Genomic DNA, 13,064 nt, shown 5'->3' with positions numbered 1-13,064 from the left:
CACTAGGGACATATTGTGGTCTATGTATTCACACGTGTATTACGATTTCCGGACAATACAGTTATAGCATGAATAAAAGACAATTATCATGAACAATGAAATATAATAGTACTTTTATTATTGCCTCTAGGGCATATTTCCAACAGTTAATGAATGTGTTGATCAATTGGAAACTAGTCATAATACTGATTTACAGGAAAAAAATGCCGTTTGTGGTCATGATTTTATGCAGAATCAACCCTCCACAGGTGCAAGACACGAGGGAGGGACAGGCGCCGATCCCGAAAGATCTGGCGCAGACACAGCAGGCGCAGATCCCAGGGAGGATTCACCTGGCGGCGTCCTGCCGCGCCTGACACGCAGGAGGAAACAGGCGCGCGGGCTGCGAGCATCCTCTCCGCGCGTGACACGCGGACAGAAGCCGACCCACGAGCGGGTGGGTCCAGCCCGCTTTTGTCCTCACGTGACGACAGCCGGGTCGGGTCGGCGGGGTGCGCGACAAATCCTGGCGGCCCGTCTCGTGGGGAGTCGTAGCCGTCCGCGCCTGATCCAAGGCGGATCGACCGCTCAAGTGCCGAGGCGGATTCTCCTGACCGTTCAGTACGAGGAAGCAGATCTTCTGCGGCCACTGGTGATGCCGACACGGCTATGGGAGGAGGATCCTCTACAGCCGGTTCAACTGGTGGCGCCGGGCCTGCACGAGTAACTCGGTCACAGCAAGCTATCTTCAAACCAACGGTTCCCAAGGACGGAACAGTCAGGTATAAGAAAAATTTCAAGTTTGTAAATTTTGCTGCCACCGGTGAACCACAAAGTTTGGTAGAAGCATTGAGTAACAAAAATTGAAAAAATGCTATGCATGATGAGTATGATGCTCTTATGAGAAATCAAACATGGCATTTAGTGTCACCTAAGCAAGGAAGAAACATTATAGATTGAAGGTGGGTATATAAAATTAAAAGGAAGTCTGATGGTACAATAGACAGATACAAGGCTAGGTTAGTGGCTAAAGGATTCAAACAAAGATATGGTATTGACTATGAGGACACATTTAGTCCAGTAGTTAAAGCTGTTACTATTAGGCTTGTTTTGTCTGTTGCCGTCTCCAGGGGATGGAGCCTTCGCCAATTGGATGTACAGAATGCGTTCTTGCATGGCGTTCTCGAGGAAGAGGTCTATATGCGACAGCCACCTGGTTTTGAGGATGGGTCAAGGCCACATCATGTATGCAGGTTGGACAAAGCTCTGTATGGTCTAAAACAGGCACCCAGGGCATGGTATTCAAGGTTGATCTCAAAGCTACAACAACTTGGTTTTCAACCATCAAGGGGAGACACTTCTCTGTTCTTCTTTCAGAAAGGGAAGGTGATCATATTTATGTTGATTTATGTTGATGATATAATTGTTGCTAGCTCCTCATCAGAAGCTACCTCAGCCTTGTTGAGAAATTTAAAAAAGGAATTTGCAATCAAAGACCTAGGAGAGCTGCATTATTTTCTAAGCATAGAAGTCAAAAGATTAAATGAAGGTATCTTACTTACACAAGAAAAGTATGCCAAGGACATATTGAAGCGTGTAGGGATGACAGATTGTAAGCCCTCTAGCACACCTATGTCTACTACTGAAAAGTTGTCATTGCATGAAGGAGAATTACTAAGTCCAGAAGAAGGAACTAAATGTAGAAGTACAGTTGGTGCACTTCAGTACTTAATATTAACAAGGCCAGATATATCCTTCTCTGTTAATAAAGTCTGTCAGTTTTTGCATGCTCCTACTTCTGTTCACTGGACAGCCGTAAAGCGAATACTAAAGTATATCCAAGGGAGTGCTCGAATTGGTCTGACAATATGCAAATCTCCTTCAACAACTGTTAGTGCCTTTTCTGATGCAGATTGGGCAGGATGTCCTGATGACAGGAGGTCTAATGGAGGCTTTGTTGTGTTCTTTGGTTCAAATCTTATATCATGGACTGCAAAGAAACAAGCAACAGTCTCACGCTCCAGCACTGAGGCTGAATACAAGTCCTTGGCAAATGCTACTGCTGAGGTGATGTGGGTCGAAACACTTCTTGATGAACTAAAAGTTGAGAGACCACGTGTGTCATACTTGTGGTGTGACAATCTTGGAGTAACATATCTGTCTTCGAATCCTGTATTTCATGCCAGGACAAAGCACATAGAAATTGATTTTCACTTCGTTCATGAAAGAGTTGCACGGAAGCTTTTGGAGATAAAATTCATTCCAACTGGAGATCAAGTTGCAGATGGGTTTACTAAACCACTACAAGTTCGACAGCTTCAAGCCTTCAAGAACAAACTCAACCTTGACATGTTAAGATTGAGGGAGGATGTTAAAAGGTAGATTGTAGCATGTCAACTTATGTACGTACATGTGTACGGTTCGGTTGTACGGTTCGGTTGTAATATGATAGCATTGTAACCGAGGCAGGTTTTTGTAGTCGGCCTTATCTAGTATAGCTTGGATGAGGGGCCAAGACTTCAACAACCTCCTCAAACCCTCATGTATCTTGTGCTATATATTAACACGAACGCGTCCCTGATGAGATCATCAAACGCTTAGCCTATTTTCTTATATGTTGAACGTTCCTGGTGGAGGGAGACCACCAGTTGTCATGCAGGTGACTCTTGCTAGTGAATAAGCAATTAAGATTTGCCTATTTTTGTTGTATTTCATTCTTGAAGTTAATTAAAATTAAGACGTGCCATAGTATATTACTTGATAAGAGTTTTTATGTAATTAGAACCTGTCTAGCCTATGAATTGTAGAAAGTATGATGTCTTTTTTAGTAATGGTTCATCATGCATTGTCTTTTGCAAACTGAATATATGAATAATGACATATCATATGGGGACAACACCACAACATCGGGGAATTAGATTGCTTTGATAAAAAAGGGGATAGCAGAGCCGGTTTCAAAGATGAACTCACCTCCGGGCGATGAAAGCGAGACTGTGCAATTGGTCGATGGTAAACTCATGTGACCCTCTGTGACTAACTTGCTTGACGATCTCCGAGCGATCTGTCATGTGTGCTGGCGAGCACGTGAGCTAGGGGTGCCCATGAATAACCAATCCTGCAACAAAACGTACTTAACTAAAAATCTTCATATGACGTAGATATTTGAGGGAGTTGTCCATTTTGTTTGGCAACAAAATATCTCTATGATTCCCTAAAAAAATACCTCTATGATAATTGACGATTCTTTTCCATATGTTGTGCATGACGTCTAGTTTTCAATTAGGGCGATTATCTCCATATGACGGAGATGTTTGAGGGAGGTATCAATTTTTGTTTGGCAACCAAATATCTCCATGATAATGGACGATTTTTCCCTATTTGTGCCTGATGTCTGGTATGTAGTCAAGGTAATTATTGCTAGGAGACTTTGTTTCCATGTATTATATGACATCGCTAGCGAGAGGGAGGATGGGTCGACAGATGGATGAAGGCATAGGAGTGAACAAAACCAAAATGTACCACTCATTGTTTTCTTCGTTTTATTTTGTTTTTATAGGGTTTTTTCAGTTTTTCTTTTGTTTCTTTCTTCGTTTTTATTGGTTTTTTTCCTTTTTATTCTATTTTCTTTTTTTGTTTCTTTCTTAGTTTTCATCAGTTTTATTTTGTTTTCTCATGGGTTTTCATGGGTTTCTTTGATTTGTTTTTGTTTTTGGAGGTTTTTGTTCTTGATTAACGTTTTTCAAATATGATTTAAAAAAATTGAATGCATGGTCAATATTTTTTCTATACATTTTTAACATTATCAAATGCTTGATTAAATTTTTACAAATACAATATTAACATTTTTTAATGCATGTTCAACATTTTTTCTATACACAGTTAACATTTTGCAAATACAAGATTAACTATTTTTTATTACATGGTCAACATTTTTTCTATACACATTAAATATTTTCAAATGCTTGATTAACATTTTTCAAATACAAGTTTGACATTTCTTGAATAGAATACAAGATGAACGTTTTTTAATACATGGTCAACATTTTTTCTATACACATTTGATATTTTTCGAGTGCTTGATTAACATTTTTTGAATACATGGTCATTATTTTTTATACACATTTAACATATGTCAAATGATTGATTAACATTTTTACATGATCAACTTTTTTCATACACATTTTTGTTATTTTACTGTATACATTTTTTATTGTACATGAAAACATTTTTTATATACGCATTTAACATTTTTCAAATGCTTGGTTAATGTTTTTTTCAAATGTTTTTAGATAAATTGTTTTTGTAATATATTTATTTACAATCTTTTGGAAGTATAAACAAAATAAAATAAGTAATAAAAAAGGTGAATAAATAAATAAAATGAAGGTGCTTGAGTTTGCAGGTTTCGACCTGACGCCGCCGTGGTCGCGGGTGGCCGTGCCAGCCAATGCAATACGTGTGTGTGTGCCCTTGGCACAGTGGACAATGCAGCTGCAGGTGAAGTCATTATGGCCCGCCTGGCCCATGTACAAGCGGGCGAGTGTTCCTTCCAGCTCGCTATAAGCGATAAATAGACACACCCACACAATAAAAATCATTAAAGTGCCTGTTGTGGCGCCCGTCCATAATGAAAGAAAATAAAAATATTTGATAAAAGATGAATCGTACTAATACCTGATGCCTGAGAACAAATTACATTGCCTATATATATAGGTGTAGCATATTTGATCAAATTCTAGGGTTGTTTGGCCAAGTATAAATCGACACACAGGTGGAAGAACTGATTGATGGTTGTAACTGTGAGTATATATATATATTGTGATTTAGGATATCATACATATATCTGAGGACACTCTTTTGTTCCCTGTTATCTCTACTCCTAATGCAGCAGTTGGTAGTCTCCGCCGGTCAATTTTCGTCCCACCAGCTGCGGTTAATTTTTGTCCTCGATCCCACCTCCCGCTACCCAGCGATTCCCCACTTCCTCCATCCAGACCGACAAAAAAAACGGAATGCTACCACGACGCCCCTTGTGCAACTGTACGGAAAACGTCATAAAAAATTGCCCTAAAAAATCTGTGACGGTTAACCTACGAAAATTAACCGAATCGTCCCAACAGAAACCCTCGCACCCGTATCGTCGTGCCCTCGATGCACTTGTCCGCCGCCGTCATTCGTCCCTATCATCGCTATGTACACGTAGCTTCCGTCACCGCCGCTCAACCCCTTCGCCGCCGCCATCGGAGTGCAAAGACAGGACGATCCCGTTGACGGACCCTGCTCTGGATCGGCTACAACCCATATGTTCCGCCGCTGATCATCGAATCTAAGGCCGATCGCGTATGATCCGCCGCTGATCATCAGGATCGGCGCGACCCTTCCAGGTTGGCCGCCGCCGATCCCTTCCATCTAGGTATGCCGCTATTAACCCTTACAAATTTGAGTGTTAACCCTTACAAATCTGGAACCAGTTTTACAAATCTTACAAATCTTTGGAGACCTGGACCATTCAAAGTGGACTCCTGGATACGGGTGCCTGGAACCAGTTTACAAATCTTATGCCCATACAGCTTAATGACTCATATGATGTGGTTGTACCTGCTTTGGTCAGTTTGACAGCCCCATCTTCATAAATCTTTGCCTCTGATTGCAAGCGAAATCTGCACATAACTGACACCCAGTTTACATCTATAAACAGCAGGAACTGTATTTGCAAGTTTTTGGATCAGCACATAAGTAACACCCACCTTTAGAGTTTTGCAGGTGGTCAGTCATCTCGGTGGCAACAGTTTTCAATTATGCAGCTCACAACAACATCACAATGAAGAAGTGACACATATATGAGGTAGGAATGACAGTATTGCAAGCTCCATCTGCACATAACTGACACCAAGTTTACATACAAACAGCAGGAGCATATTTGAATTTCCATGAATTTGTATCAACATATAACTGACACTCACTTTACGAGTTTCCAGGTGGTGATTGCCTCGGTGCTGGGGTCATCAGAAGCAGCAACTGACAACAGATTCCCAGTTTGCAGCTCACAACAACATCACAAGTAAGAGGTAGTTAGTCAACATATGTAGTATCGAGTGCATTTTCAAGTACTTGATATAAGGCTGGAAACTGAGTTCACAAAGAAACTGAGTGCATCTTCAATATGTATAAGGCTGGAAACAAATTATAGAAGCAAAGAATGACTAAGCAGAGTGTGTGCCATATAAACCCAGTTTACATACAAACATCAGGAGCATAATTGAATTTGCAGGTACTTCTATCATGACATAACTGACACTAAGGCTGGAAACATATTATAAAAACAACCTTAATGATTGAATGACTACATATTAGCAAAGTTTGTGCCATAGACACAACTGAGTGCATCTTCAATATGTATAAGGCTGTAAACATATTATACAAGCAAAGAATGACAACATATTAGCAGAGTTTGTGCCATATACACCCAGTTTACATACAAACGTCAGGAGCATAATTGAATTTGCAGGTATTTGTATCATGACATAACTGACACTCACTTTAGGAGTTTGCAGGTGGTGATTTACCTCTGTGCCGGGGTCATCCGAAGCAGCAACTGACAATGGTTTTCGATTTTGCAGCTCACAACAACATCACCAACAAGTGACACAAACAATAGGTAGTTAGGACACTTATTGAAAATAACTAATTTGGTATCCATGCGATAGTCAACATATGTAATATTGAGTGCATTTTCAAGTACTTTATATGCCAAGAGGACATTCCTTGAATAGACACAAATAAGTAATAAGAAACTGAGTGCATTTTGAATATGTATAAGGCTGGAAAGATATTTATAGAAACAGCCTTAATGATAGAATGACAAACGATTATGTGTTCCCACTCTTTAAATCAGTTCAAGATGACCATCATTTGGATCAATTGAATAAATAACACTTTGTATGACAAGATTAGTAGTAAGCAGAGTTTGTGCCATTTCATAGTTCACGTTAGTCAAAGGTCATTTAATGTGATTGTACTGCCCTTACATAGGTGCATATGGGTAATTCAAAAAGCAAGCCAGTTGAACAGCAACCAGAAGATGACGTTACTACCGGTATGCTGCATTTCTATCATAAAGTGCTACTCATGGGTTTTGTGCATGTATTATATTGACAAGCTATATGCTGAATGTTTTGCAGGCCTTTCAAGCGGGAGAAATGTTGATGATAACAATGCAAGCATCATACCCGTAGCTCAAAATGTTGTCGAAAATTATGCTACGGTTCCACGTATGATGCTTGTCTCAATATTGTTCATTTTGTTGCTTGCATACATTGTCACGTGTATCATTGGCCTTATATTAATCCTGGTTACAACTCTACAGAATGCCTGTGTCCGGTTGGATAGCATAATGAGGCTTCGTTGTCGGCTCCGAGTATACTAACAGTGGATTGTTGCACAGATGAAAATGGTACTTACTCATCCATGGCTACATTATGAGCCGATCCGGCTCCGGCTACTACTACTTCAACCCCACACAGCTGCCTTGAGGCCACGGAGGTCATCTTTGATGTGTTCCCTGATGGCATCAAGATGGCGCCTGCCACATGTTTGACGAAATCCTCGCACCAGATCACCACCACTAGCACCGTCAACAAGGTTTGTGACACCACTGCTGCCATCTTCCTCGAGCCCGCGTTCGACCTCAATGATACCACGCCCACCCCTTCAATGGCCGGACCAAAACACCAAAAGGAGTACCAGGTTGTGGCGCCGGCGTCGCAGGTTAGTCTTTGGAAGTGTCACGTATTAAACAACCCATTATTGTTGGATGTCAAAATTATTCATATAATACAGACCATAGTACAAGCCACATTGACACCGATCCGACCAAACCAAAAAGACAGTAGAATGCTAGACTTTGCACAAAAGGACACCAGCCAAGAAGAAAAATTACAATCAAGACAGAAAGATCCCGTAAGCTTGACACCAATGCCCTTCACCTGCCTTCGGCATTACCATAACAGCCACCAATGAAAAAAAATGACAGATCACCTCCTCACCCCAAGCCCGTTGCGGCTCCATCGCCGAAATGCAGCTTTATGAACCTCCAAGGTGGCTTATGAAAGGTGAAGCCATTTTTGTTGATTGAACCAGGTCAGGGCAACACCTTACACAAGCCATCAAAGTCCAAATTTGGCACCCCGCACGACTAAGATGTTGGAGGAGGAAACCATAACTGACAACCACCAACATGAACCCAGCACACGATCCGTCTTCCAGATGTCGTGGATGCAGACCACTATTTGCATCCGCTCCTGGACTATCTCCCAAGCTCTGTGCCATCGCTAGAGCAGACGCTATCGCAACGGCGAAGCTCTAGGACACAAGTCCACTGCAAGGATGCTAGTGCAGCCACAAAATCCCCCGCGTGAACAGACTAGTTTTTAAATCCACCACCGACCATAGGGCCGATAGCCTTGTCGGGAGAGGATCTGGAGCTTCTTTATTCACCGCTGCCGTCGAACAACCCAAAACCTAAACTATCAGGGCCCTAAAAACATAAAGCTACATGAACCGCACACGCGGGAACTGACGATCCTTGTCACCACTGACGATTGAGAGGTTGTCGGCAGAGGGGAGCCATCGTTGAAAGGCTAGCCTTCGTTATTGGCGGTTATGGTTACCGGTCGCCAAGGGACGAGAGGAAAACGCGCATGATATATTTGAAAACGGTGTCAAACGGGAAATTATCATAACCACGTTTTTTTAAATACATTATCATAACCACGTTGGTAGACAGCCCGTTCATTGTACAATGTACTCGTCTTATTTGTATTGTAGAGCACGCGAAGTTCATTTGAATCTCCTTGTCACGTTGAAATAGATTTCACCACGAGCACACGGATCGCGTGCTTCCTCGCGCAAATTACGGCCCGTTGGATCGCTCATTGACTTATCCAACGGCTTCCCAGCTAGATTGCGACGTCACAAGTTTTCACCGCCGGTCCATTGCCCCTTCGATCGGGAGTGGTAAAAGAAAATGGGAAAGTGAAAAATCACAAGCCGAAATCGTCGTTTCCCATTCTCCACCACCATCACATATAAATCAGGAGAGACCCGCCCTGATGAATGACATGTGGCATTCACAAATCACAAAGCATCTAATCTCTTCCCCCTTAATTTTAGGTGGAGGGTGGGGTGGGTGCTTTGTGATTTGTGGATGCCACATGTCATCCATCAAAATGGGTCTCACCTGCTAATCCGTGAGACCTGGTCTCATACAATTTTTTTCCCCTGCATCCATGGATGCGCCGCCGCCGCCGTGGCGCTACAGGAAGAAGCGCAAGTTTGAGCGAGTGCACGACCAAGAATCACCACTGGCGGGCGGTCTCGATCTCATCAACGCCCTCCCCGACGCCGTCCTCTGCACCATCATCTCTCTCCTTCCCACCAAGGAAGGAGCCCGCACGCAGGCCGTCGCCCGCCGGTGGCGACCCCTGTGGCGCTCCGCGCCCCTCAACCTCGTCGCCGACTTCTCCCTCTCCTGGAAGGAGCGCAGGCGCGTCGCCCTCATCTCCAAGGTCCTCGCCGAGCACCCTGGCCCAGCCCTCCTCTTGGAGCTCCCCGACATCCGCCAACGCGACCACCACAAGCTCGACGGCTGGCTTCGTTCCCAGGCCCTCACCGGTCTCCAGATCCTCTACTTAGGGTACAGCGCCGATGATGACAAACACGGTCTGCTGCCGCCGCCCGCGCTCCGCTTCGCGCCCACACTCCGCGTCGCCACATTCCGCCGCTGCCATTTCCCGGACCTGTCTGGGCAGTCTCTGAATTTTCCATGCCTCAACAAGCTCAGCTTGTATAAGGTCGCCATCTCGGCCTTGCCCGCGCATTCTCTGAATTTCCCACACCTCAAGCAGCTCACCATATGTGAGGTCACCATCTCGGGGGACTCTCTGCACAACATGCTCTCTGGCTGCCATTCATTGGAAAGCCTTTTTCTGGAAGGCATTCTTGGCGCTGCTCGTCTCTGCATCAGCTCCGCGACTCTTAGGAGCATCGGCTTCTCTGCAATAAGGCGGAGGGTGTGGGGGTGGGAATGTGATTGGGACTTTGCTGACCTTTTACAAGAGCTTGTCATCGAGGACGCTCCTTGCCTTGAGAGGTTGCTGCCCCTCTATCCAGGTTCTGGTCCGGAGACTGTACGGGTAATCCAAGCACCTAAGCTCCAAGTATTAGATGTGTTGTCGAGCCAAATATTCAAACTCTTCATTGGAACCACGGTTTCTCAGGTAACAACAGCCCTCTACTACCAAGCAATCAGAATTCACATGTAGTATGCAAGTATTTTATTTTCTTATTTCGGTTTCTCATTTTCATCAGAAAATGATTCCCATCAGCGTGACAACCACAATGCCCACCGTGAAGGTTTTAGCTATTGAATTTGATGACCCTAATCTTGATGCACTAATTGGCCTGCTCAACTGCTTCCCCTGCTTGGAGAGGCTCTATGTCATTGTGAGTAGTATTCTTATTTTCCTGTGTATCGACATAAGCATGACTGACTTGTGCTCTAATACATTAACCAACTGCCTTTACATTGTTTGTTTTCTCCATCTACAGTTTGACGCATGGTCACGGATGAAGATGAAAAGTGTGCAAAAATATGACCCACTGGATCCAATTGAATGCCTCGAGAGCTATCTCAAAAGAGTGGTGTTGGAGGGCTACTCTGGGGACATGCCGAATGTTGAATTTGCTAAATTTTTCGTTTTGAATGCCAAGGTGCTAGAAGAAATGAAATTTGGATCCATTCACAGCCGCGACCGCGAATGGAAGTCTAATCAACACATGTGGTTACAAGTGGACAGCAGAGCTTCTCGAGGCGCTCGATTCGAATTCACAAGTCGTTATTGTAGGCATAATGGCCTAGGTAACAGTCATACACATGACTTGTCAATGGCCAATCCCTTCAAGTGCTTTGATGCTGCATGCAAACTCGGCATTCAGGAATGCCTTTTTTGTAATCCAAAGTAATCCTCCCCTTATGAATCTCTGTTCCGTTGTGCTTGAATGTTATTTAGTATCTTTTCTGTTGAATGCATGGTGTAAGGTGTGAGCTGTCTACACCATCAGCTTGCTTCTGTACTGGCTTTAGAAGGCAGGGCCTATAATATTTCAAAAGCTATATTTTCTGTTTCGTTGTGCTTGAATGTTGGTAGTATTTGACTCTTTTTTGGTATGTTTTGCAGTGGTTGTTTCTTTCATGTGTGATGTCACATTGTAATCTGTTTACACTAGCAGCTACTATGCTTCTATACTGGCTTAAACGATGTTAGGATGAGAGCACAACCATATTTCGAACTGCCTTTGCTTCCTCTAATTTTGGGCGCTCGTGTATGAACGCCTTTCTTATTTTTCAAACTGCCTTTGCTCCACCATCCTACGCTTCTCCTTCGGCAAGGAACTCATTTTTGCAGTAATATGAACTTAATGTCTGGATGTTATGATCTAATCTGGTCGTGCTTGGAAAACAAACGCCTTAAACAGTTATTCTGAAAAACAGGTTGCTGAAGCTGTTGTAGTCTGAAACTGTTGGTCTGAAAAACAGTTTGCTATGAAGTTTACTGAAGCCTCACTTAGGACTTGTCTGAAACTGCAGTAGGATTACATATATAAGTGTACTGAAGCCTCAGTTAGGACTTGTCTGGATTTTTCATAAGTCAAAAAACTACACTGAACCTTCATATGGAAACTATTGGTTTTGTTGATATAAGACCAGGGCCGGACTCCTGGTGGTCGCTCCACAGTTCACTTCTTCAGAGTGTCGGAATACCCAACAGTTGTTGTGTTTCTGCTGCCTAACCTAACCGGGTGAGGAACCTGTTTGCATTGGCATCATGGTTATGAAATTCAGAAACTGTTTGATGCAGTGACATCAGCCTGTGATGGTTGCGCCCTTCTTCTCGCCTTTACTTCTACGTTGCCAGCAGAGATACGAGTTTATTATCTTAGGTAAATCAATCATCAGGTATTCAGGTGTCAATGCATGCAGATTTGGTGGTTGAGCACTTGAGTTTACTTATTCTGCTTGAAGTTTCAGTCCATCAGCAGAAAATGGGTTTGTGCTTTGACTGAGATCGAGTTCTGAACATGGCGATGTTAATGCGCCCAGATACCAGATGCCTACGACAAAATTCTACAGTACATCATGTAGGTATTTGCATTGTGCCAGCATGGCTACTTTTTTTGTTTCAGCGTAGTTAGTAGTGCTCATCGTACAGAGATGATACAGACAACTGTCTGATTTTAACACCTGAACCGAAAGCAGGTTGTAGCTTATAGTATTTGTTTCATGAAAACAAGTTACTCCGTATTATACTGTTAATTTTCAGATTTTGTACATAAGCTGCTGTCGTCTTTGCTTTGTGGTGGACTAGTAAGCTTGCACGTGCAATGCACGTCCTAATTAATATATATACTTAGTCAAAGATATTAAAACTTCTAAATTTCAAATTGTTTGTGAAACAACATAGCTATCTTTTTTTTACATCAAAACAACATAGCTACCTCATTCAAGTGGAAGGAAACATTATAATCATCAATCATATACCTATACATTTTTTCTTGGGCGACGTATCTGGTGAAAATCCATGATCAGTGAAATATGAAAACTTCTATGTAGAGCATTGGATCGGCAATGATGGTGGCATATCACATGTGGATGTCGGCATCCTAACCATCCACTTAAGCATGTTTTGTAGATAACCTCTCTCAATAATTATAAGTAAATTATTTGCCCATATGTTTCTACTTTGTAGAAGTTGCCCCGCCACCGCCGAAGGGAGTCGAAGCAGTCGAAGGGAGCGCCAGTGTCACATGGAGGTGTGTCGGCAGCTAGCCTACCTTCTAATGTCATGGAAAGATGCCCCAGAGGAGTTGGGCGAGCCGGTTGCCGAAGCTGATGCGAGCTAAGAGCGCCGCTGCCCCGATGCGACGGCCGCGGCTCTGCCCACGTGATGGTGTCCACTCACTCGCAGAAGAATCCACTGCACCCTACATGCTTGTTTCATACTCCATTCGTTCCTAAATATAGTTTT

At 43.1% G+C, this 13,064-nt stretch overlaps 1 protein-coding gene across 1 annotated transcript; it reads left to right on the top strand.

The window, feature by feature from the left end:
- The first annotated feature begins 9,168 nt into the window (after nucleotides 1-9,168).
- LOC123101727 (F-box/FBD/LRR-repeat protein At4g00160) lies at nucleotides 9,169-11,164 on the top strand. The gene is made up of 3 exons (XM_044523050.1): nucleotides 9,169-10,256; nucleotides 10,348-10,482; nucleotides 10,588-11,164. Exons 1-3 carry the CDS (start codon nucleotides 9,267-9,269, stop codon nucleotides 10,999-11,001), a joined length of 1,539 nt encoding a protein of 512 aa, XP_044378985.1. The 5' UTR covers nucleotides 9,169-9,266; the 3' UTR covers nucleotides 11,002-11,164.
- The last annotated feature ends 1,900 nt before the right edge of the window (nucleotides 11,165-13,064 follow it).

The sequence above is a fragment of the Triticum aestivum genome, chromosome 1B, assembly GCF_018294505.1.
Source record: "Triticum aestivum cultivar Chinese Spring chromosome 1B, IWGSC CS RefSeq v2.1, whole genome shotgun sequence".
Lineage (NCBI taxonomy): Eukaryota > Viridiplantae > Streptophyta > Magnoliopsida > Poales > Poaceae > Triticum > Triticum aestivum.
Note: the sequence above shows the minus strand (reverse complement) of the source record. Positions and strands in the feature narration are given on the sequence as shown.

Coding starts and splice junctions, on each gene's coding strand:
- LOC123101727 (XM_044523050.1), top strand. CDS start 9,267: ATGGATGCGCCGCCGCCGCCGTGGCGCTACAGGAAGAAGCGCAAGTTT. Junction 10,257..10,347: donor TTGGAACCACGGTTTCTCAG/GTAACAACAGCC, acceptor CATTTTCATCAG/AAAATGATTCCCATCAGCGT. Junction 10,483..10,587: donor TGGAGAGGCTCTATGTCATT/GTGAGTAGTATT, acceptor CTCCATCTACAG/TTTGACGCATGGTCACGGAT.